The sequence below is a fragment of the Somniosus microcephalus genome, chromosome 11 (assembly GCF_052327205.1).
Source record: "Somniosus microcephalus isolate GS21.2 chromosome 11, FLI_Smic_1.0, whole genome shotgun sequence".
NCBI classification, from domain to species: domain Eukaryota; kingdom Metazoa; phylum Chordata; class Chondrichthyes; order Squaliformes; family Somniosidae; genus Somniosus; species Somniosus microcephalus.
The window spans coordinates 25,346,889-25,373,841 of record NC_140997.1 but is presented as its reverse complement, the minus strand read 5'-3'; the positions used below and the strand labels follow the sequence as shown (position 1 = coordinate 25,373,841).

General features: G+C 44.9%; 1 protein-coding gene across 1 annotated transcript; it reads right to left on the bottom strand.

Moving 5' to 3' along the window:
- Positions 1-3,454: 3,454 nt before the first annotated feature.
- LOC147110399 (mesothelin-like protein) lies at positions 3,455-25,388 on the bottom strand. Its single transcript, XM_086002227.1, has 19 exons — positions 25,031-25,388; positions 19,253-19,443; positions 18,390-18,477; positions 17,569-17,689; positions 16,634-16,812; positions 12,875-13,021; positions 11,710-11,837; positions 11,011-11,144; positions 10,230-10,324; positions 9,234-9,393; positions 8,748-8,764; positions 8,447-8,468; positions 8,327-8,354; positions 7,974-8,097; positions 7,401-7,568; positions 6,140-6,351; positions 5,004-5,098; positions 4,355-4,482; positions 3,455-3,670 (listed from the first exon to the last, which is right to left on the bottom strand). The coding sequence occupies exons 1-19, from the start codon at positions 25,055-25,057 to the stop codon at positions 3,455-3,457; spliced, it is 2,280 nt and encodes a 759-aa protein (XP_085858353.1). The 5' UTR covers positions 25,058-25,388.
- Positions 25,389-26,953: the final 1,565 nt, after the last annotated feature.

Below are 26,953 nucleotides of genomic sequence, written 5' to 3'. Positions count from 1 at the left end.
ATCTTTATGGATCTGAAAAAAATATAATGAACAGAACCTTTCATTTCACGACTCATGTTGGGAAAATATGAACTGTGTAAGACGTACCTAGAAATATTAACATTAGGATTGTTTTTAAGCAGCAAGTTGAGGTAGACCTTTGACATTTCAGTGGATAATGTCAACTTTTCTAGAAGTACCAGGTTTTCAGGGTTTACAGAGAATTCTTGAAGCTGCGCAGAGATTAGGAGAAATTACAAATATTGACACCAATGATGCAATGTTCTTTCTATAGTTTAAACAATGAAACTTTAAGGTTCATGTTGCTGCAACACACAATTGTAGTGAATATGGATTCCAACAACACTTCGCAGTGGCTTTATTGGCAAACTCCTAATATAAAAGCCGGTAAGGGTATAATGTCATCTTGGGTGGGTGCACAAACTGGGCGATCATGAATCGGCAGCTCATTTTACACTCCACCCGATTTTCTTATCCATTGACTTCAAATGGGCTGCCGATTCGCTATCTCCTGTTTCGTACTACTGCCCAACACGATTTACACCCCACGGGAAGCAAAATATTAAATTAGTTGGCAACATAATTCAGAGTAGATTTGTCATGCACTCGAAGCTTCATGTAACCCGATCTTTGAGAACAGGTCAGTTCTCCCAAGAACCCAATCATTTACCATCCCAATCTTAGAGTAAAAGGAAAATATGTACCTGTGTTTCATTATCAAAGAAAGACTGAAGATCAGTCAGTGACACTTGGTTCATATATAGTCCCAGATATTGAGCAAACCAAGCAGTGGAGTTCAGGGCTGGATCATTTACATTATAGCATTTCGGTTTGGGACCTGTTATATAAAATAATTCCACATTAACGCTAAATAAAATGGTGTGTCATTTTTAAAGGCATGTTATAAATTCCACACAATTTTTGCTACCAAAAGGGGCTCTCACCATCCCCCTCTAGAATTATTGCAAATTTTAAAACAACCTATCTCCCCTCCCCATGGTGGTGACTCTCGCTGGGGTACAGTTCCATGGGTGCCAGCAGCCTGGCACTACTCTGCAATTTGTCACGTCTGAGCCTAAACAGGAAGTGTCAGCAGGTTTCTTGACTGCAGAGACATCATAACCCAGCTGGATGCCGTCTTCACCGCTCATCAACTCAGGCACCATTTCTAGTAAAGGTCTCTGGATGGTGGCAGCAGCGAAAACCCTGGCTGATTTTTCACTTTCCTCGTCTAAGACAAGTAACAATAGTCCCACTTCTAAGACTTTAAAACAATAGAGTGTAACTTCACCTTGTTGTAGGTAAGTTTTAATGCCATTGTAGATTTCCTTCTGTTTGTCTGAGGTAAAGTCACTGTAACGAGCACTCAGCGTTCTCACACTAAAGGTGAAATTTAACAACATTTTAGAATTTCATCTGCAGATCGAGTTCAATTACTGATAAGTTCAATTTAAATCAACATAATATAAATGAAGATATTATAATGATAGAACCAAAAGAGGACAGCTACCTCCAAAGTGATCCCACCACCAAACGTATCTTCCCCTCCCCTCCCCTTTCAGCATTCCGTAGGGACCGCTCCCTCCGAGACACCCTAGTCCACTCCTCTATCACCCCAAACAGCCCTTCCCCTTCGCCTGGCACCTTCCCGTGCAAGCGCAGGAGATGTAACACCTGCCCCTATACCTCCCCCCTTCCCACTGTCCAGGGCCCCAAACACCCCTTCCAGGTGAAACAGCGATTTACTTGTACTTCTCGCAATCTAGTATACTGTATTCACTGCTCACGATGCGGTCTCCTCTACATTGGGGAGACCAAACGCAGATTGGGTGACCGCTTTGCAGAACACCTCCGTTCAGTCCGTAAGGGTGACCCCGAGCTTCCGGTCGCCTGTCATTTTAATTCACCGCTCCATTCCCACTCGGACCTCACCGTCCTTGGCCTCTTGTATTGTTCCACGGAAGCTCAACGTAAACTCGAGGAACAGCACCTCATCTTCCGATTAGGCACTCTGCAGCCTTCCGGACTCAATATCGAGTTCAACAATTTCAGATCATAACCTCGGCCCCTATTACATTTTTTTCTTGTAATTTTTCCACTCCTTTTCCCCCCCCCGCCTTTCCTTTTGTTTCTCTCTCACACCTGGCAGCTATCTCTTGCCCTGCCAGTACACTTTACACCTAATCTCAGCCTATTACCATCTCGTCTAGCTCTTTTGTTTCTTTCACTTCTTTTGTCCGATCGCAGCCTGCCTTCGATCTATTTTCTTTTCTTTCCAGTTTTGAAGAAGGGTTTGACCCGAAACGTCAACTCAAATTTCTCTCCACGGATGTTGCCTGCCCTGCTGAGCTTTTCCAGCATTTTCTGTTGTTATTTCAGCTAACCACAATCTTTGTTTGTGCGTGCGTGCGTGTGCGAAGCCCCTCAGACTCTCCTTTCCTCTTTTTTTCCTAATTATAGATGATGACCACCAGCAACCTGGACATTAGATATTCTTTATCAAACCATATTGTCCTTTCTCAGTGACAATCATTCAGCTGTAGCGCTCTGCTGATATAATGAGTAAACTAATGCTGGAGAACGATTTACACAGGACAATGAGGGACTTTGCTCACGTGAAGATACATGCGGAATGGATGTGACTGTACTTACATTTTCCTGTAGGAAAGGCACCGAACTCTCAGGGTGTTGTTGGAAGACAAAAGAGGGGTGGTGATAAATGGAAGATATGGAGTTAGTCTGACATTAAGCCATTCATCCACCTCTGCTTCACTGAGCACAGGCAGGCTGTTGGTAAACTGAGGCCACAGACCCTCTATGATGGCAACTCGATTACCAGCTGACAGATTGCTCTGCAAAAGGAAAAGGATATAGACTTGTTTTAAAACAAAATACTGAAATTGTAACATGATGACAAAGATTCCCTCAGCTTGCCATGTGATTCTACCAAGTAGATCCATTCTTGAAGACTAGCTTTGCTGAACTGGAAACTAGGACTGAGCATTTGTTACAATCAGAGTTCGGCTTTGGAGGGAATAAAGTTACTGTTCTGATTCTGATCCACAAGTTTAAGTTATAACATTGCAAATCCCACCACCCCCATCTGCCTTGTGCTGTTGGCGAGTTCTCTTGTCCGAGTCCAGTCACTGCACACTTGTATGTTCCAATGGGAAATCGTGGAAAACATTCATGTGGTCCCCAGATTTCATCCAGAGGTTCCTCAGCTGGCTAAGAAATAGTCAGGAAGCAAAGAAAAAATTCCACAATCCTTGTATACCCTGCTAAACCTTGTCCATGCGCACGTTAAATGTATAGTCAAAGCATCCATACCTTCTTACACCCGCACCCTTGCCCTCCTGTTAAAGAGGCATTTAGACTTCCGATAACTACTCCAGGACCACAGCCCATACACTCACACTGCTCCGATATGATGGGCACCATTTTGTTTGAACCACTACAGTGTATCTACATTACATCCTGTGATCTGTAAAGTAAAATAGCAGTTGCAGCTCACTTTGTGGCTTTTTTGATTGAATTCATCTATGAATGTAGCCAGATTCTGGATGGGCTGGATATAGAATAACACTGTGGTCAGAATCTTGTTGTCATTAATGAATCCAGGCTTGCTCAGCGTATCAGCCAATTCACTGGGATCAGTGACATTCAACACCTGTAAAAACACAATCGGGAATTTCTCAACTTCATGTAAATAACTGGCAGCAGACCATGTAAAGCAGCTGAATGCACGGCACCACCAGATTAAACTTGTAAAATATTAGTGCCAATCACGGCCACTGTGAATCCTCTTTCATGTTACAGACTAGCATGACTTGGGTTCACACTCACAAGCCTGGTCCTGAACACTTCACAACGCTGACTCAACCCCCAGGGGAGGGATTTGTTGGATATGAGGGGCTTCTTCTGAGGTCCACGGGGAAAATAATTGAATGGGTCAATGTGAAGCAGTATAATGCTCTTTCTAGAAATATGTCACACAACACTTGGACAAAGGTAACTTCCCTGGCCTCTCAGTCAGCAACTAGCACATTGCGCACGAGCCTGAAGGATCGGAAAATTGGTTTCCCATCCCTCTCCCCCATGAAGCCACTGGTGAAAATAACCTGGACCTGTTTTCTGCTCAAGCAGCTGAGTTTCTAACTCACTTCGTCATCCAGCTGCTCAAAACTTGCCCACAGTTCAAATCAGGCCCAGTGTTCTAGGGCTTCATCCAAGGTAAGACGCACTCGAAAACTGCTAGCTTCACTGCAGCTGCTGTTGGAATATCAGGTAAGTAAAGTTGACCCAGAAACACAGACACACACCCCAGTTCACTAAAGAAATAATTTTGTTTTACCTCAACAGCACGATTGGAAGGAAGCAGGAAAAACGCATCAGTCAGAGTTAGCAACTCAGAGAACCTTTGGAAATAGGTGTCCACGTAGGCAACATAACTGTTGTTGTCATAACAACGAAGTGGGAATGCTGGGAGAGAGAGAGAAAATGTTAGGTCAATTTGCAAACCTAGATGTCAACTTCTCATTAATTGTAAACATCTGAAACCCAAATTATGCAGCAGGGTAACACATGCAGAGTTACTAAATAACAGATACAGGAAACTTTCGTTTAACCGGAGGTTAAAAGTCCGGAAAGCTCTATCTACCGGCAAAATTCAGGAGCCGTTTTCTATGAGATTTTTTTACTTCTCGTTGCTTTTTTTTCCTCAGTCAGGCTCTGCAAGGTCTGTAGCTAAGCAACAGCTTCAGCTAGAGACGCTTACAGCTGCAGCCGACTGTTTTGAAGCTGTTGCTAAGCAACAGCGTTTGTTGATTCATACGGAGCTGAAAAGCTCTGTCTGTTTTAACATTGCCGCTGGTTTATATGGCATTTTGATCTAACGGCACCAGCTCGGTCCCGTCAGTGCCGGATACCAGAAAGTTTCCTGTATTCAGAATCAAAAACTCATTTAATGTTCTCTTTCATTCACAACTGCCTTTCTAGCTTACCTGTGGTGTTGAGGTAACCGAAGATCCACACTTTCAGCACAGTCTCTCTTGTTCCACGTGGCATATCACTGAATCCGTTACTCAGTCCTTTTACGCTAAATGGATAAATATTGATAGTATTATTTATTAGATGTCAGCTCTATAGTAATCGTTCAACTGGTGGCGAACAATTTTAGGATCCTTCCCTAATGATGCTCAATGATCAGGTCTGGTGTCAGGAACTGAAAGGTGATGCCAGTATCTATCCCATGGTGATAAACCTCTCTCAGGGATCAGTTCCAAAATGGGCTGATAAAAATCTCCTGTTTTTAAGTATTTTCTTTCTTTTTTCTCACCAATCTTCTCCCTTCTTCTTCAGAAGGTCTGTCTCCTTACTGCAGTACAATTCCACAGCCATGGGGCACCCTCTGGTAACTCAGGCTGCTGAAGTATCTTAATGACAGAGCTGAAGTATTTCAGTATCTGTGACCAGCTCCAAAACTATCTAATTCTTGGGACTCATACAGCACACATTCGTGTCATGCAGAATTTTTTATACAGTGACTTCTTGCAGCATTTAACTGTATTCTGAATTACCAGGAGGAAAAGCATGAGGCTTGGACCTAGCAATACTGACGCACTGGGCAGTCAGCCTCACTTATTACCGAATTGAGTTTGGAGCTTGAAATTCCGCCAGTCTGTGTAAGGCACTTCATACAGGAAACTTTTGTTTATCCGGAGGTTAAATGTCCGGAAAGCTCTATCTACCGGCAAAATTCAGGAGTCGGTTCAGATCATTTTTTTTCTTTTCGTTGCTTCTTTTCTCCAGTCCTGGCTCTGCAAGTGTCTCTGTAGCTAAGCAACAGCTTCAGCTAGACGCTTGCAAGCTGCGCTGACTATTTTGAAGCTGTTGCTAAGCAACAGGTTTGTTGCTTCACACGGAGCTCTGAGCTCCGTATGTTTTAACATTAGCGCTGGTTTCTACGGCAGTTTTGATCTAACGGCACCAGCTCGGTCCCGTCGGTGCCGGATACCAGAAAGTTTCCTGTACTAAGTGTGCTCCCTGTCTATTCACGAATTAAAATGTTTTGACAGGGGTTGCTTTTCCAGTTGAATATGCAGCAATGGATTATTGTAAAAGAGAGTCATTCACTCACACTGCTTGGTAACCATCACAAGTTATGTTTCTAGTCAAAAGGCGGCTCAGCACTGACTGAGAAATGCCAGCAATGAACGGCCTGAATCGCTCCTGGAACCATTTTTTCAGGAAAGCTGGACTGGTTAAGTTTTCATTGGTCTTCACAATCTCCCACAGGGCATTCATGAGCGTGATCTTTGTCATCAGAGGAATTACTGATGTGTTCAGGGTCTGAAACAAACCATGAATGTGTTTAAACTCAGTGAGCAAAGAGCTTCCTTTACAGGTTTCAACACTGCTATTTCCCTTCATAGAAGAACTTAAAAAGAAAATTGGAACATTTCTAATCCAAAATATCATGCAGTAGAATCGGACAAGTGTAGGAAACAAAACATTTCCTTTTTCTCAGCTGGATCAGCCAGGTTGCAGAGCACCCACACCACAACAATTAATGCAACTGCATTTATAAAGCACCTTTTCAGTTCCAAGGACATCCCAAAGTACTTCAAAGCCAATGAACTACTTTTTGAAATGTAGTCACTCTTGTGATGTAGGTAAAATCAAAGCCACTCAAACAACCACTAGCCCTGTACCAGGTAACAGGACACCTGCACCCCACCAGCTAATATACAAGCACTCAACAGCCATGGGATTTAGAACTTCCAATCAATGAGTATATTGGGACTAGGGCAAAGTTGACATCTCCTTGGACATATTTTTGGACGCTTGGCACAAACAGATGGATTGACGAGTGCAGAGATCAATGGGCCTATCTTGAAGGTTAGAATACAAATGCAACAACAACAATGCCATGCCTTTCATGATGCTGTAAAGGAGTTAGTGATGCAGCTAAGAAATGAATAGCTGCATCTCTGATATTCAATAAATGTGGCACCAATGGTTGGCTGCAACACAGACCATCGTGTAGGGAATGGCGGCCAACATGCTGGTGCTGTACTATCTGAAACTAGTAATCAGGAGATTTCTTAGGCTTCTAAGGAGGCTGTAGTCAATGTTGAGGGAAGGTATCTATAACTTTGTGCGGCTACAGTGGTCTGCCTTCAGTGTACTTGCAGCCCTGAAGATATGCTGGCCTAAGAAGGGAAACTCAGGCCGTGGGCAGTCCGATGACAGAAGGCCAAGACTGCATGCCACTCAGATCAGGAAGACCTTGCACGGCAGCTTAAACATCACTGTAAAATAAATCGTAGACACTGCATGTAAATAGAGGTGTGCATAGTCTTGCTTCTTTTAAAGTAATCTGGTTGATAATTAGTTACCTTGTTGTTGAACTTGTCCAGTGCCTCATTCAGTGTAGTTCTGTCAAGCTTCTGAACAAAAACGGTCAGTGCAGATTCATCTGACCTATTTAGAGCCTTTGGGCCAATGAAGCACTGGAATACACCAGTCAAGGCATCACTGCTTAAACCTGAAAGCAGTAGATCAATCTGCAAAGCAATCAATTTAGAAAAAAACATATGTTGGGTTAAGGCATTGATGCAAAATACCACCAAGTGAGGAACACTCCACTATCGATAAATTCATTCAGTTTTATATCTGCTGAATGTGCTAGTAATAAGAACATAAGAATTAGGAGCAGGAGTAGGTCATACGGCCCCTCGAGCCTGCTCCGCCATTCAATCAGATCATGGCTGATCTTCGACCTCAATTCCACTTTCCCACTCAATCCCCATATCCCTTGATTCCGCTCGAGTCCAAACTAAGAACCTAAGAATTAACAACTATTATCATGCAGTCTTAGAATGGAGCAGTTCTACAACTACTTTGTTTTATCGGAGTGTAAGCTGCCACACACATTCTTGTGTGTAACTCTGGACTGCGACATAGCTTACCTCAGCACATGCGTAGTCTGTAATGTTGAAGTTGCAGAGTTGGGTCATGTTAACTTCAGTCAGGAAATTATTCAAAGCCGAACTGTGGGAGAGAAATAAATCTAGTCTTAGGGAAGAAATTACACTGAGGAACAAACAACAGAACAATTTCTTTTGAATTCTCAACATGTCACATGATTTGAAACTAATCAAACTTGTCAGCTAAGTTTTCTAACAGGTTCTAAGTTATGCACACGAGATGCTTTGGATATCCTCAGTGTCAGGTGAAGTCACACACCAACAAGTTGACAGGGTTACTAAAACAGGGCCTCACTTGAAGCAGTGTGGAAAAGGTATTCTCCTCAAATTCTTACCTGTTCACAGCTGCACACAATGTTGTTTCTGTTTGAAAAGTAGAAAAAAATTAATATGCAGTAATTATCATACTGAAATTAACTGGTGAAATTATAAAAAAGTGTAGAAAAAGCACTCACCATTTACTCTGGTTTTACCAGGCTAAGGAAGAGAAAGCACAATAATAGGTTTAGTACTGAGCCATCTTAAATTCATAATGATAAATGTAACATGATAAACTATGCATATATGTAAGTATTATTGTAGATTTTGAAAAAATATTAAACCACTGGCTTTTCCATAATCCACACATGTTTAAAACCAACAACAGTGTAAATTTACTGAAATTCAACCAAAATACTGGCTTTCAAAACATATGGGGCTAGAAATTGGACTGAAAACTGATACTTTTGAAAATACAAAGTGTTGAGTCTGTCTTACCGTATCAGGTTGGGGTTCTGAAAATACAACAAAATGGTTATTGTTAAAAGATAGTCCTGATAATGTGTTACTATTCTTAACCACACCATAACATTATACGATAGTACACTCACAGTTACTGATCTCAGAAGGAAGAGGAAATATTTCTGAAATGTCACATTCCCTTTGGCAGGCTCACTCAATCCCGTAATACAATGTGTCCACACCTGATGTTTGACGTGTACTGTACTGTAAAATCGACGGGCCTGACAGTAAATGTTAGCCCCTTAAAGCATCTGTCACTGTCTTGGCTGTGCTAATCCTAAGGATTCCTGACATTACATTATAATCAATGTGTGCAGTTAGTACAAAATGGCAATAGAACCAAAAGTGCAGAATTGTTATCACCAAGGAATTATGTTGAAAGTGTCATGGAAGCTTTCACGTACATGACAAAAAACAACTGATATTTGAGCATGGTACTTTCTGGCTTCAGCAAGGAATTACCTGATGAATTATCTGGAATTCCTCCTGTCAACCCAAGTCTCCTCACTTCAGACTCAGTGTGAGAGGCCACCCAAACGAGCACGACAGTTTCATTCACTCCACCTTGAAGAGCTTGAAGGTTAAATCCAAGCAAGTCGATCAGATTCTGGGAATTCAGTTTCTGAAACAGAAGAAATATTTGATGAATGAGTCCAACATATTAGATTTCACACCTCATCAGGAACTTGCCCTTTATTAACTTGACAGCATGAAATCAAGGTGCAGGATGGGACTGGCAATGTTGGATTTGAACTAGTGATCAGTTTGCAGTATCTTGGATCCCTTACCAGAAGATTCATACATTACTGAGTATAAGGTACATATTATACATTTCAAGTCTGTTTGAGTTATATACTAACAATTAGTGATGCTGGTCACCCCAGTAAGTGGTCCCCACTTCTTATGTTCAGGAGCGTGTCTGGTAGTGCCCAATATATAATTACATACTTGCATAACTTGAGGGCATAACAATAGCATCACCTTCTGCTGTCATCTAGATATCGCATCTCTCACATGCACCCTCACGTATGCTTGTCCCATCTTTCAATACGAAGACTAAAAACCACATTGCCTTGTCATGCATTAGCAGTTCAGCCAGAAAACAAGTTATTTGACCTAACTTCTCACAGTTTACAATATCATTTGAACCACTTGCCCAGTGTCCACTGTACTCATTTGCTAAGATGTCTATTATTTAGAATTCTAAAGAGTGTAGCATTTACTGTGGGTTTTGCAGCCGTTCCATTCATTATATTTTCAATCATATATTACCAGACACAATTACTCTCTCTACATTTATATTACTGAAGTGCAATTCTACAATGACATGCGATCAATCAACATCACGGTTTCAGGGTCAGCGTGCAGTCGATCGGCTGAGAATGAGATGTGAGGTAAAGAAACTGGAATGACTGCCATGCTAACATAAGCAGCAGATCATAATCATACTGTACATACCTTTACTTCTTCAGGATCCAAACCCTTGAAGGTTGCAAAGTCCATGTTAACCCTGTTATTTGCAAGATACTTCAGATCATTAGCTGAGGCTCCACCTGAAGAAAACAGAGACATTTGTTACCTGCCCACTCCGGTATAACAAGTTATACACATTGGTGATGATCTTTGAGGGTAAGGCGAGTGCGGAAATATGTATTTCTGCCAGAGGGGAAGGAGGCCTAAAAAAAAAAGGGACGAAACCTTGGACGATTTCTTGGTATATTGCCCCAATAACTTCTTGAAAAGAATTTTCAATGGCGAAGCATCTGCTGGCCCTCTCCATGTTCAAGTAGCAGTTTGGGAGAATTCCTGAGCACTCCACCCTAAGGCCCACTCATCCCACGCTTGGTGGGAGCAGACTTGGGTTCCGTACTGGGCCTTCCACAGTCCCCAAAGACATTGCAGAACTGAGATAATTGATGCAAGAATGCATCTAGTTTCCCCACTGGAGTGGCAGAGAGCTGCTTGGATTTTCCGTTGAGCAATTGGGACAGGGACCTCTGTAGTCCCCCCCAAATATTCAGAGGATTTGGGACTGGTTCAACTTCCTTTTCAGACAGGAGTCCTGCTCCAACGCACTTCTAGTGGTGGCGTGAGGTTCCTGGAATTCCAGCTCTATCAGACCGGCAGAGACTCTACCTATGGGCACCTCAGGAGCTTAGATTGAAGACATAAATATGAAGATGGTTTCCTTGTGAGTCAGACACCTAGCTGAGTAAAGAAAAAGCCTAATTTTACTCACCAACATACACCTTTATCAGGTGGAAGTAGGGGATCGGGTTACTTTGCTGAGAGCTCAATGCAGAGAGTGCCTGACTGTAAAGCAAGTTTTTCTTCGACTGTGAGCACACAGAAAGATCCAGAGCTCCTGCATCCCTGTGGGAGAAAGGTTACAATGTTAATTTTGTTTTGCGCTTCTGCAACTGCACCAGGTAAGGGATATGTCTCTGCCCGTTTCAGCCCAAAGAGATTGACCCAATATTTTGGCAGTATGTGGTAGAGTGTCAGATGTGCCAAACTCTCGATCACATCTCCCAGTGTAATTTGAACTTTTACTGACAATATCAATTCAGTGACCCATGTTAGAAAGGGCATGTGTATTCACTGGGAGACTTCAGCAGAGGGCAGGATTGGCTTCTGCTGTAATGCTTTCCAGAGACAAATAGCCTGCTCACTAGGCTCACACTGAATGAATAGTTGTTTGGACTGGGTACAGACCCGTGGCAAATGTATGCCAGAAATGTTCAATGTTCAAAATTCAGAAGTGATTGAGCCGGTGAGAGCATTCTGTCAGCTGTGACGTTGTTCCATAAGGTGTCTCATCACAGTTTGCTTCACAATTGCACGGCACTAAGTCACTTGATAGACTAACTTTGGTTCTGATGGAAATGGTCACATTTCACTCGTCAGGAAACTTGCAATGAAAAGATGCGACACTTACGTCAAGTTTGAAATTGCCATCAGCTGACTTTCATCCAGAGTACACAAGTTGGCTCCACCAATAGCTTTCAATGAAACTGCGTTTAGAATTCCATCTAACTGGAGGTATCGTGTAATGATGGATTTAACCTGCAGAAGGGATTTTAAAAAGTGTTCATACCTCACTGTTACATAGGACCTATAATTTAAGATGCTGCTTTATTTGATGCTCGTTTTCCACAAATTTATAACTACACAATATTTACATAAAATTCCAATAATTGTACTATACTCCTTTTGGAAAATATCTATCAATAAACCTTTTAATTGCACCTTACATATTATTTCTCTCAAATTTCCACTGTTCCATTGCCCATTTCCAGCAATTACACACTGTACCCAACTTCCTGCAGCTGTTTCAAAACAGCCTTGGGTTATCACTGACCCAAGGTGGTCCCGGTTTCAAGGAAAGACGAAGGGGGAAAAATTGAGTTGTGCCCTTTTTGGGGCGCTAATGTCGCCGGGGCACTACTTTTAGCACCCCGGAAAAATTACCACTCCCGTGGCCGAAATTGAGTGGTAGTGCCCCAAGAGGAAAGCGGGGTGCCGCGGTATTGCAGGCCTTCCTCCACTTCTTAAAGGGGAGGAGCCTTGCATAGCGCGACCCGGAGCCCAGTTGGGCCACCGGGGATCGGAGTGCCGGGCTCATGGAGCGCAGCCGGCACTCCGCGGGGGAGCGGGTCAGGAGGCCGGAGACGGTAGTGGAGGCAGGTGCTGGCAGGCGGCCAACAACAAAAATGGCCGCCCGGCATCTCGCTTTTAAATAGCACCGCCACGGCTGCAGGTAGGCCCACCTGACCCTGTCGGAGATAGCGTCCGGCGGTAAGTCAGGGGGCGATACCAAAGATCGTGGCCGAGGCGTTGCGCACAATGATGACGTCATCGCTGGTGGCGCAGCGCTGCGGGGCGCTAACGGTTACCGCCGCCGCTAAACTCCCGCTGAATTTCGTGTTCTGCGCCCCGTTAGCGCCCTCTTATGGCGCTAACAGGAGGCGCAAAGGAACTGAATTTTTCCCACTAAAGGTCTTAAACTTCAGAGAGCAAATTCCACATTTCACTCATGATCAAGCCACCCTATGTCTGCAGATACCAATATTTTCACATTAATATTCTCCTGGTTTCAGTACCGTTGTGTTTTCCAGCTGTTGCATCATTAATGCGGAAAGTGTCACAACTTGAGTGATATTCCAGCTGCTGACTTCTGTCGCATTAAACACTGTGGCTATGTTCCCCAGCAGTTGAATCTGGTTTTCTGGTAGCCCATTGGGATAAATCTGTTTCAGGAAATCCAAAATAATAAAATACAGTCAATTTGTTAGCAGTGATTACCAGTATTCAAATCCAGCTTCAAATTCCTTTTTGGATCTAGAATATTTAGCAACAGATTGATTTCCAGATCTGTTCTTTAAACCTTGAACTTACTGGCCGGAGTCTTTACCTTAGAGTTGGGGCGGGTGCGTGCAGGCGGCGCAGCGGGTCGCCCTCCCGAGGTTTTCAACAGCGCGTTCTGCACTGAGCGTTTAACTCAATTACATCAATTGAAACAATCACGCGGGTTTCCCAGCCAATTAAATGGAGAGGGTCTGACGAGGTAACCGATGACTCGCTTTCAGCTCAGGTATTTAAAGGAGCCTTGCACACACCCCAGTTGAAGGTTGTTGGAGGGGGCTGACAGGTGGTTGGGAGAGGTGGCTATTGGTCAATATTGAAGAGATGTGTGTGAGTGCAACCAAAGATGGAGCCACAGCGACAGAAGGGTGCGTCCAAGAGAGAACCGGAGGTGGCCCTCCAATATATACAAATTTGACGACTGCAGAGGAGGCCCTCGAAATAACTGGAGTGACAGAGCTGCTGGCAGTGGGAGACGGAGAGAGAGGGGGACCACCCAGCAACCTGGTGACAGAATTAAATCTCCCGCATGGCATACAACAGTCACACATGGTGACTAATGTCAGCAGCCAGCAAAATATCATCATGTGCATAATGGTAATGTTACACATTCTTAACATAAGTGTCTTATTCATGTCTTTACTCTCCCACAGGTCCATCAAGTGCACCCACCCCCACTGTCCAACCGGAGGAGGAAGACGACTCCTCAGAGGAAGCTCCATTCTCGGAGGGTGCACAGTCACCAGACCCATGTGCACTCAGCACTCGCGCAGATACACACACGTCAGTGGGTCCAGCAGGACATGGAGCAGTGCTGTCTCCGGGTGTCTCATACATCTCAAGTGAGCAAGAGCAGATGGTGGACACAGGGAGAGCAGTGGAGACTCCTCGCTGGAGGGCGCACCACGCTCCAAGCACTGCTCAGCTGGATGCAGATGCTGAACCTCGGGGGCTTTTCAAGCCACGATCTGCACGATTGTAGAGAATGGAGAAGTCTATCGTCAACATGAGCACCACCATATCACAGGCAATGGCAATGAAGTGCTGTTCCATGGAAAGGATGGCCTCCTGCATGGAGCAGCTCATGTGCCAGTCGAATGAGAACATGTTTGCTGTGAACAGATTGCAGATTCTCACTGACTTCATCTTTAGGACGGATACCAACGTAGACTTAGATCTTCATGGCCCCACTGATGTGCAGCAATGTGATGTCCAGTTCTGTGCTAGCAGGGAAGTGTGGGTGGCCCATGAGAGGGATGGTGGTGAGAGGGGGCGTGGAAGTGGGGGCTTTCCTCAAAGCGCTCCCACTTCTCCCCCATTGACTCCCCCTCAGGCAGAGCCCCACATGCTGCTTCGGATCCCGATGGCCGAGTCTGCCACTGCACAGTTGCAGGAGGAGCTGTGTTTGGCGGGGCCCTCACAGGCCCTAAATCCCAGAGGACGTCCATCAAAAGTGTTGAAGCAGTCACAGCAGGGAAGTGAGCAGCCTGCCTCTACCTCTGCTGAAGTCACAGGGGTTGCACCTCGTAGAAGCACTCGGAAAAGAAAAAAGACACAATCGTAGATGCACAGGTATGCACATGGGTGTTTGCCAAAATGTTGGTGTTAAGTTTCAGTTCTATTTATGACCCACATAAATTTATTTCTTTGCACTACTTTCCCGTCTTGTCCATTTTTGCCTGCTATCTGGAAAGTGGCTGGGTCACTTGGAGTGAATGGTGAGACATTACTTAACCTTGAGCAATGGGTGTTTGGTTGACATGAATGGTTTGGTCATCTTACAACTGCTTTGTGGTGCTGGTGGGGGGCGGCGGGGGGTGAGTTGGTACAGCATCTGGGAGTCAGATGGTGCACTGGTACAACTTAAGTCAATCGGGCCATTATGAGGCCATCCCGGGCAGCAATGTGCATCGCTGCTGGCGCCACTGCTGGTGCCATCTCCACCTCCGGTTCCTCCTTCTCCTCCGCCTCGCATTCCATCTGTTCCTCCACCTTCGAAGAGGCTGTTCTCTCTGCGCCTTCCTCCTCCTGCAGCGAGCATTTAGGGAGTGGAAGCCCTTCCGGTTCACAAACACTCCTGGGTGACGTGCAGGTGCCTTGCTGGCCACATATGAGCAGCCAGAGCCGCAACACCGAGCACCCGCTCAGTAACACTGGCTTCATCAGTGGCGACATTTACATACGTGGCTGACGTGTGAAACGTGGCATCGGTCACGTGGGTGATGCATTTGTGGGCGGCCGTCTGAGAGATCCTGCAAATGTCTGCTGCAGATCCTGGAAGAAGCCTGAGGCGAAGAAGTTGACGGCGGTGGTGACTTTGACAGCCACTGGTAAGGCATGTCCACCAGGCCCTCTGGGCAGCAGGTCATCTTCCAGCAAGTTACAAATGTCTGCAATGGCCTGGCGCAATAGCCTGAGCTTCCTGAAGCACTGCCGTTCAGTCATGTCCAGAAAGCCTGTATAACCTGCATTGAGGGTATCGCCTTCGGCGCGGTGCACCCCTGTGCTGATCCCCTCTTTCCTGTGGAGCATCAGGTCGGTGAAGAGAAGGCTGCTGGTGTCATTGCTGCTGGGGCTCATTTTGGTCCAAATCCGAGGTCCAAGGTGAGACTGCATAAGTGGCACCATGCAGATTTGATAGATGCCAGGTAAAGTGGAGATCAGAGACACAATCCTCCAATGTAGTGAGAGTGACTTGTAATGTGGTGAGGGTGTCTTCCCAAGTTGCAGAAATTACCTGCAAACTCCTGAAAGCAAAATCTCTGCACAAAATGGTGTCAGCAAGTAGGTGTAAGCCAATGATTGGTCCAGTGAGGCTCCTTAGGTATTGAATGATAGGAAGGGAACAAGAAGGCGGTCCCATCAGCCACACAGGGTAGAAGATTTCAGGAAGAATCCAGGGGACACCAGAGAGACTGAGAGAGACAAGAGGCACAGTGTGCAGCCTAATTACAGTCATCACTTTGACTCAGAGCATAACAGAGTAATGTAAGTCTCAATTATACTCTGTAAACTGCTCTAATACTGTAATGTATAAAGCCTTGCTTGCGCTGAATAAAATTAAATCACGGTCACCGATACGGGTCAACTTTGAACCTTTTGGAATCAGGGTGCCTCTGGGTCACTTATCCCATAGCTATTTGTGATACCTTCCTTTGTGCAAAGTGGTTGTCACGTTCCCCTATATTATAACATCACTGCAATTTAAAAATTGCTTCATTTCCTGTGAAGCACTGTGGGATGTCCTGAGGTAGTGAAAGGCACTATATAAATGCAAGTACAAAAGCAAAATACTGCAGATGCTGGAAATCTGAAATAAAAATGGAAAATGTTGTAAATACACAGCAGGTCAGGCAGGGTCATTGGAGAGACAAAAAGAGTTAATGGTTCAGGTTGATGACCTTTCGACGAACCCGACCTGCTGAGTATTTGCAGCATTTTCTGTTTTTAGATAAATGCAAATTTCTTCTTTCTGTCTTTACATCAAACTTACATACCTGTAATAGTCTCTTTTTCAGAACTTCCAGCTGAGTAGAATCAAAGGCAAGAGATCCCAGTTGGAGGACATTGTTTTTCAGCACAAGTTTACTCAAACAGAGGTCTAACTGGGCGGCATCATAGATTGCAGGTGTCAGGTCATTAATGGCTTCTGCTGCAATCGGTCCCTCTGTACAGACTGGAAACATAGCCGTCTTTTAGTTATAATATTTCAGTTTGCTGGTAATCATGCTCTTAAAATATCAAAAATGACCATTTAAACCAAGGCCATTCCTGGATTACTGAATTGCTGGTGAAAGGTAACACTGGTGAAATTACAGGTCTGCAGTTGATAAAGAATATTTTAGCATCACTTTGCTATTTTCTGTACAGTAAAAATAATTATGCGTTACCTTACTCTGTCACCCGCGGAACAATGGGCACTCAACACAAAGCTATATGGGTTGGGGAATCAAGTAAACATACTGCACGTGTCCATCAACATCCTCTTGTTCCATTGATGCTCATGAACAATGTTCCCGCTAAGGTGCCCGCGCGCACGGCCGCACAGTAATCTGAAAGGTTACATTGTAAATATCGCACATGCGCTGAAATTTCAAGGGACCGTGCATTAAAAGAAAAAGGCCGCGCAAAACAAAGCGCAGATTACAGGGAACATTGCTCATGAACTGAGGCTGCATCATATTCATAAATGAAGGACAGTCCTGTCCTTTCACTGATGACTTATGCTCTACATACATAACGGTGCTTCTCCTGTAGCATCCTGGAACTCCCTCCCTAACATGCACTGCGGGAGTACCTTCACCACACAGGCTGCAGCAGTTCAAGAAGAAGGTTCACCATCTCAGGGGCAACTAGGGATGAGCAATAAATGCTAGGCTTGGCAGCGACACCCACATCCCAAGAATGAATATAGAAAATGCTAATTACATACTTGCTGTATTGTTTGATCTTCCTCGTAAATTGAGCTGTTTTATGAATAGCAGCAAGTCACGTGGGGGTCTCAACCTTTTTGCTTTTTTAATAAATCTTGGGAGAGCTTCATTCAGGACAACCTGCATGGGACAAAATGTGAAAAGCTGAAGAATTTCACAGAAAAAACATCTAATTTCATACAGTTCCTGATTTGCCTACGGTAACATTTGCAAGAAAACATATTTCACCGACGAAAGCATTTGCTGGAAAACATTAGTGCCAGTGCTACACTGGAAAGAATGGTGCTTGCAGGATAAAGGCACTATTGCCATGCAATTCACAAGCCCACCCTCCAACATCTCAAATTCAATGCAAGCCTCCAGTGCTAAGCATGTTGGGAAAAGAACACAAACACAGGTAAAAGCAGCTCTGCGTAGAGTTCTCAATGAGCCTCACCAGATTCTAATGAAAGCTACAATGATTTAGAAACCAACACAATTTCAGATTCAATTTTGGGTCTCCAAATATAAGGTTCAACAAAAGCACCACAACCACATTATAGGTTAGTGACAAACTGCCCAGTATCATTGTCCACGTTAATGAAGTCACCCTGTAGGTCATTGTAATTTCAAACTGGAACTCATTTTTATGCGGGTGCCAATGTTTTGATCAAATAAAAAGTGAAAATATATGTTCATCACGTGGGATTTGGATCACTTAGTGTTTCTTAAGAACAGGCTTTAACTGAAGAGTGTATTGTAGTCTACCCAAGGAATTCAGCGGGGTTATTGTCTAACAAATTTAGCTATCTGAATCAATTTTAAACCAAGTAAAGCATACCCTGTTTACTTGAGTCCACGTGTCGGTCAAAGCCAACGGAAGATTTCCAAGATCGCGTATTGTAGATGACGACCACGATGAAGGAACACTACAGCCAAACAAGACACTCGGAGTTAAAGAATACATTTCTATAACTGCCACCTTAAAAATACAACTGATAAGTACCGCCTGTGTTTCAACAGTAAATAATCTGCAACGGATATCCTCTAAATATTCATCCTCAAACTTTTCTGAATTTCACTGAGCAATTTTAAAATCCCATGCCCAACACCCAAACGTCACCTTCCTTTCAAAATCATTCCCTTGAAAATATACACGGATTTTTCCAATTGGGATGTGGAGGAAGGAAAAACTTGAAAATTAAGAACCCTTTTCTCACACACACCTTTCTTCTGGCCGCAGGCTGCTGGAGCAGTCAGTAGAGTGCTTAGGAATATGGTAATTGCTAAACAAAAATGACCAAGGTTCATCTTGTTCACCTTCTACCATCCTGCGAGTCACAAGATACAATGATATGGAGTTGTTGACTAATCATGGCGATCAATCTCTATCAATTAATCTGCAACAAACCCAGACATGAGGTGAGGAAAGCCCCAGTGGTGGAAAGCTTTGGGAACCGTAGGTCCACAGTCACTTCTTCTCCCAAGCATGCACTTCTCCTTGCTCAACGATGGCAGATTTCAGGCCCAAGTCTGCTGTTAATTCAATTCACTTGCTTCTACTGCGGTATACATGGGGATTGTTGTATAGACAGTATCCACATTCCCCTTAGAAAGTTCACAGTATTACACGAAGCAATGAAGCATGAAATTAAGAGACTCTGGTGTCATCTGTAAGGAAATACGTGAACATTTCACACTCACCCGTATTTGCTGGCTCCACTCTGAAGTAGAACTTCAATTGCTCTCTTCTGATCCTCTCTGTACGAAATGCAATTCTTTAATGCATCCAAAATGGAAATATCAGATTCGGTGATAATGGATCCCTCGAGGTCACAGACCAAAACACCCAGTACTGTCACACTCTCCTTCGTCAGAGGTCTGCCAGAAATTCCCTGAATTTTTGGCAAAATGAGCAACATTAATTCAGCAAGACAATATTTTTTTTGCGCACAAATGAAACTCAGTTCATCTTTACCATTTGAAGACTACATTAGTTGCATGAAATAACAGTGCCATAATTCATCAATTTTATCAAGAAAATATGAGAAATTTTCATCTGGTCATGGGCTTCATTTTAAACTCAGATTGCAGCTTCAGCTGAATGGATCCCAAAATATTTTGCCACTATCAACAATGCAACATTCAGTCCATTTCACGACTTTAACTGGGCAATTCATATACAAAACTTTCTACTCTAATCTAGTATAATGGCAGTGAAGCGTAAGTAAGGAAAGTGTTTGTAATCCCCCAAAAATCTTTGGAAGTGTAGTCAATGTTGTTTTGTAGGCGAACATTGGAGCCAATTTACACACAGCCAGGTCGCACAAACAGGCAGAAAGGCCTCATTTGAAAGACAGCACATCCCACAATACAGCACTAACTGTCAGTACAGATTATGGGGTTGATTTTAACTGAGCCGTGAGGCGGGCTTTGAGGCGTGCGGGGGGTTAAAATCGCTAAAACTGGCGGGCGGGACTCCCCACCCTGCCTGGTTCCCGACTCCGAGCCATTTTAACCCAGGTGTGTCTGATGGTCCCGAATCAGTCCTGCCTCCAATAGGCGGGACTGGTCTTTAAGGCCCTTAATCAGCAATAATTGGCCTTTATAATGCCATTTTAACAGGCCCTTGCATTTTTAACCCTTTTCCCACGTAAAACACGCCTGGTGGGGATCACGCCTGTGAAACCTGGCGTGAGCATTTTGGCTTGCTGACTATCAGCTGCAGGTCAACCATTAAAGAGGAGATTTGATCAGTCATCATTTGCAGGTGGCAGGGCTTTGTTGTTTCAGGCCTGGGGCAACTTTTACCAAGCTTAACCACACCTGTGGAAGGTTGGAGCCTCACACACATCTCCAGTGTGAACTCCTGGGAAACCCCTCTCGCCACCCTCACTCAGCGCTTCCTCAGTGGAGGCATATGCTAGAAGCATGGAAGCCATTTTTCTCCTTCCCTTCTTGGCATTAGAGGAGCTCGAGCACCAGGCGCGGCAGCAGCAGAACCAGGAACAACAGCAGCACCAGCAACGGCAGCAGCAACAGGAGCGACAGGCTGCTGCTCACCCACCTGAGGCAGCACAGGCCAGAAGGGGACAGCGCATGGAAGCCCGTCGGCGCAGGAGATACCCCCCAATCAGGGTCTACAGACACAGGGTCAGCTACCTCAACAAGACTGAGCAGCAGTGCCAAAGGCGGCTCCGACTTTCGCGAGAGGTAGTGACTGACATCTGCGCAATGATACAGCAAGACCTGCTGCCCAGAGGACCAGGTGGACACTCCTTACTAGTGGCCATCAAAGTCACCACCGCACTCAACCTTTTTGCCTCAGGCTCATTCCAGGGATCATCAGCAGACATCAGCGGCATCTCCTAGTCGGCCGCACACACTTGCATCACGCAGGTAACCGATGCCCTCTTTGCCCTCGTGGACAATTACATCCATTTCACCAGGGATCTCACAAATGTGACGGCGCGAGCGGTTGGATTAGCTCATCTGGCAGACTTTCCAAGGGTGCAGGGCGTCATTGACTGCACACATGCGGCCCTTAGGGCACCCCATCGCAATCCAGGTATTTTTGTCAACCGCAAGGGCTTCCACTCCCTTAACGTTCAGCTGGTGTGTGACCACAAGAAGGAGATTTTGCATGTTTGTGCCAAGTACCCTGGCAGTTGCCATGACTCCTTCATACTGCGCCAGTCTAGTATGCCTCCGCTATTCAGGCCGCCAGACCAACTTCACGGATGGCTACTTGGAGACAAAAGCTATCCCTTGAGGACTTGGCTAATGACGCCGTTGAGGAGGCCAGCCAACGAAGCTGAGGAGCGCTACAACTCCAGCCACATTTCCACCAGATCCATAATCGAGCAAACCATCGGCTTGCTGAAGATGCGCTTCAGATGCCTGGATAGATCAGGTGGAGCCCTACAGTACTCAGCAGCCAGGGTCTCCAGAATCATCGTGGTTTGCTGTGCACTCCACAACATGGCACAGCGTCGTGCCTTGCATATTCCTGAGGACCAAGTGGCTCCTCACATACCCTCCTCAGATGATGATGATGATGAGGAGGAGAAGGAGGAGGGCGAAAACGCGCATCCTGCAGAGGCCCATCAACCAGCGGCAGCATTACGCGAGAACATTGCTGCCCAGGATGCAAGGAACGCACTCATCCTGGCCAGATTTACTTAGCCTAGTAAATCAAACTCTTTTGCCTCGCAGCTTCTTACCTGAGCATCGACAATGGCCAAACCCTGCGGATTCCCAGCTATTTGACCAGCATCCTGACAACTGCAAGTAATCCTAAGCCCTCAATGTGAAAGTCACATTTGCGAAATTACACATGCCAGAACTGCAACAGTTGCCATCAGAATTTTTATGCACAAGAACCAACTGATGGCATTTTTGCAATATGCACAAAATTTCACCCAAGTGACTACCCTTGTGACTACTTGTGCTTTATTTTCCTCTTACGTGTGCTCCTACATAGTGGTTCCCCTGTGGCTTCAACAGATGTGGAGGCCCCTTGCTCACTTTCCTGCTGCTCCTGTCTCGACACCTTTGGCGGGCGTCCTCTGGGGTGGCGAGCCTGTGAGGGCTCATCAGCAGTCTGCTGCTCCTGCGGCTGTGCAGGGGTTGAGACGTCTATCTCACTTGGGTGTGGACTCCGGCGGGGCTCTGACCGAGGGCTCTGCAGTGGCATGGAAGTGTGAGCGCTTGGAGAGGAACCCCCTACTTCCTTGAGGCCTGCCACCAATCTCCCTCTCACGGGTCAGCTCCCCCTCCGCGCCGGCTAGTGGCTTGAGAGCACCTTGCTGCACATCAGGGGGGCCATGGGGACCCGTATCTGCAATGGCAGTCCTACTCAGAAGGACTTCCATGAAGGTCTGGTTTCTATGTTCAATAGATGCCCATCGCTCCTCAAGAGATGTCATTCTATTCTGAACACTCACCATGTTTTCCATACCCTGGCGACTAAGCTCCTCCATGGCCGTAGCCCTCCTCTTCTCTACCGTAGCCAGCCTTACCATGGAGGCAGCAATCATTTCCACGTAGGTAGCCATCCTTTCCGTGTTGATGTGTTCATGCGCCACTGACTCCACAAAGGCTCTGCTCATGTTCGCTATGGACTCCTCCATTCGCTCCACACTCGCAGCGACCCTGGAGACAAAACCCGCCAGAGACGCCTGCATCTGTGCATGGAGTTCCATCACCTCTGATCTTATGGATGGACCCAGAGGCAGAGGGTCGACATGCAGCTGAGCCGAGCTGGCAGAGTCCTGCGCCCTCCGACGAGGACTCTCCACAATCTGCTGATGCTCACTTGTGAGCTGTGATACACCAGGTGACAACACTACTCTATGTCCCGAAGGTCCCCCCGAGGTGCGAGTGTCTGCGCTGGTGCTGGGTGCGCTTATTTCTGCTGACGCTACGCCCTCAGAGGTTGCAGATTCCTCTGACGAGTCTGGAATCTCAGGCTCTTCCTCCTGCACAGTGGGGACGGGGGCTCTCGATGGTCCTGTGGGGGAGTCAAGGAAAAAGTTAGAGATGTGATGCCAAGGTTACATCCACATTGCATTTAACAGATGATCATAAGTCCATATAATGTAGCTTCAGAATCATTATCAGCGACTCATGCAATGTCAATGAGAGAGATGGAAAACTATTCTGTCACCAGCTTGCGGGGATGCACCTGTCTGTCCTTCCCCAACTTCCGCATCTGTATCAGCCCCGACAATCTCCAGGACGGCTTCCTCCCAGCGGGTGAGCTGGGCTAATGAGGGTGGCCCTCCTCCTGTCCTGGCTCGCTCTCTCCTGTTGTGAGCTCTCTTCTCCTGCAATGAGGGAGATAAGTGGAGGTTGAGTGAGACTGAAGGAGTGAGTATAGAGATTGCATAGCATAGATACTTAGAAGGAGACAAAGATGGAGTGAGGTTGCAAGACCAAGGGGCTTCTCTGTGTGTTGTCAGTTGTGTTCAAAGCATCAGAGTGAGAGGGAGTGTGAGGGCTGCATGGTCAAATAGTTAGGTGAATGTGAGCATAGAGAGAGAGGGAATGGCTAAGGGTGCATGGATGTCAGTGTCAAGTGGGATGTGGAGGAAGAGATTGCTAAAGCTGAGTGCTGGTGAGGAAAGGCAATGGGGATCAGATTGAGGGTGAGGGAAACTTCATACTTACTTTTCCAGTGCGATGAAGGTCATAGAATCTTTTCCTGCACTGCATCCAAGTGTGCCGTGTGAGCCCCAAGGAGTTGACTTCCCCAGCCACCTGTAGCCACAAAGCCTTGGTCTGACTGGGAGGCCTCTTCCTCCCTGAAGAAGGGAACAGGACCTCCCTGTGGGCCCTAGCCCCATCCAACAATGCCTGCAGTGATGCCTCATCAAATTTAGGCGCAGCTCTTGCCCTCCCACTGGCCATTGTTCCTGCAGGCTCCTGTGCCATCATAAGGGGAAAGCTTGGAAGCCTGCAGAGGAAGCAAGGCTTGCTGTGGACCTTAAATGCAGCAGGAATAATGACGTCATCGGAGGGGACTTGCAGTCATGAAAAACCCATTTGCAAAGGCTTCCCACACGTTGGAAATCAATTGGCCAATTGAGTTAAAATTGCATCAATCTCACACATCCATTTAGATTCGTGTGGGAATCACGAAATTCGGGGAACCCGACAATTGCCTGCACCCGAGTTAAAATCGACCCCTATGTGTTCATGTACTGAAGTGGGACTTTAACTGACAACTTTCTGTTACACAGCTAAGAGTGTTACCGTTCAGCCAAACAAACAATTTTGTGGTTGGCAGGCTCAAGATGAAAGAGGATGCAACATATAGTTTGCTACTCAAAGACAATGAAGCATGTTTCAGAAAAGTTTTATTACAGGTTGGGGCTCTCAAAGGAAGGGAATATTTCCAGTTGTCTATCAGTATATTAAAAAGCTTAGAAATGATATGATGTTCCATATCATGATAGTAATGCTCACTTTGTAAGCACAGCCTACTGCATTTGTGGTCACTAAAGAGATTTTATTCCACTGATCTAATGGCCTAACAGCCTTTACTCATTCCTACATTCTCAAATTCTTATATTCTAACCAATGTATCAATGATCAAAACTCAAAGCAAATACTGACCATTTTGGAAAGGAGGTAGCTATGGTAATTAGAGCGAAGAAACATCCCCAAGTCTTCCACCACCTAAGCCTGGGCACTGAGGACAAATGTCACATCCAGACCACTGGAACTGGTGTCCAGTAATTGAGTTATCATCAGTTTATTGTGACCATGTCTAACACTTAGGTTTGTATTGGCTCTTGAAGGACCAACTCACTTGTCATCCTAATACAAAAGGTGGAATGGTGAGACATTCCTTATAATCATACATTGTGCCAATGTGTGATTGGCTAGAGGAGTGATGCTCCTTTTCACAATCAGTGCTGCCCAGGATGCTGGTTTCATTAATCCCTAGCTTGTACCTGCTGAGCACTTTATCCTTACCAAACAGGTTCTGGCATCATTCAACATATTTCGTCTTCTTGCTGATCGTTTTCCTAAGATATTAATGTTTGATTTCCCAACTAATTTGAAGAATGTCTGGCAGTTGGAGGATCTCCTGAAGTGTGCAGAGCTACAAAGTGAAACAGGAGATACGTTCAGATTATATTAAGGAGGATGACCAGATTGATTGGTGACTTCCCTAGTCCCAATGTTCTCTCCTTTTCTCCCTTCCTCTACTCAAGGCGCACACAGTCACAAGTAATTTCAGACACATACAAACACACACGCATACACTTCCCAGATGGATATCAGTGTGAGATCCCCAAGTCTTCCACCCCTAGGCATTGAGGACAATTGTCACAGCCATACCACTGCCTTCACATCATCTCATTTTGTAACGTTAATTTATGGATTATATGCATAATGAAAGAGCTAAATATTAGAATTAAAAAAGCTTGCTGGTGGAGTCAAACTCAAACTAAACAACATTCTATGCTGTTCTTTTGTTTTCCTCCTGACTCATTCTATACTATTTTTTTCAATAGATGTCCCAGCGGCATATACCCTTGACTCCAAACATCATTCACAAACCGAGGTAAAATAGAGGGAGGTGGTGACCTGCTCCTGGCTGCTGAGTGTAGTAGAACTCGTTAATCCCACCTCTAATTTTCCTCCCTTATAGAATCATAGAATAGTACAGCACAGAAGGAGGCCATTTGGTTCATCAGGTCTTTTGAGGAGTAATCCAGTTAGTCCCACTCCCATGCTCTTTCCCCATAGCCATGCTTTATTTTCTCCTTCAAGTATTTATCTAATTCCCTTTTGAAATCTATTAAATTTGAATGCACCACCCTATCAGGCAGTTATATCCCGAAGGAAGTTACAAGTTAAAGTGCTCAAGGGTCGTTACAGATTTCATTATCAAAGCTCTATTCAACAAAACAATTGAGGAAAATTCCGATAAAATAGAACATACTTGAAGAACAGCAGAACATCCACAGGGAAGGTGTCTATGGCTAATTGGGTTCCATTAGAAGTTAGTCTAGCAGCCATACAGTCCAGCTGAAAAGAGAGGCCACAAATTCAGGTAGAGAACAAAAACATAAAAACCTACATTCATTGGTGATGTTCCTCAGTACACTCCATTTTCTTTTGTTGCAAATGGCTTTCTCTGAAGTTGGTGAGCAACAGAAAATAGGAAGTTTTGCCAAATCGCAACAACCAACATTTCACCTCCACACAAATTGTAACTTACGACTCGATTCAGCTACATTTCAGACTTAAAATAAGTTTCACTCACATTTTCGCCCTTGGAAAATTGACATGTAACTACTTGAATATCAAATCAGGGAACTATCACACATTTTGTTAACTCAAGTCAATCTTGCAGTTAGATAGTGGAATGGGCATCTTACACGCTCAAATGTCCATGCTGTTAAAATGCTGTACCTCAGTCATTTGGTCAAGGTTGACCATGGCTGTTTTGTCACGTTCTACCCTAGTCCTGATATTACAGGGTAGATTTAACAAATTTGTGCTCCTGGTGCTGACCCTTGGTGCTCGGAGTACATATCATGAATTAGACCGTGGAGGTCATTGAGTCCTGTAGGATTTTCTATTCATTAAAATTAATTTGCAAAATATACTCTGTTACTTTTACATTTAAACCAATCCATCAACAACAATGGAAAATGTGCTTAATGGGAATGCACTCAAACTTTCCTCCAATGCGATTTTTGTGAATGACCTCACCTGACTTTCATCAAGCATGACCCCTTTACCCTTCATTGCTTGAACAAGCTGAATAAATGTAGTATAATTCAGGGTCTTCACTGCACCACAACTGAAGCCTTGCAGGACTGAGGGTGAGAATCTGAAACAAATAATGGCATCATTAATACATTTCTAAACTCACTTTCTTCG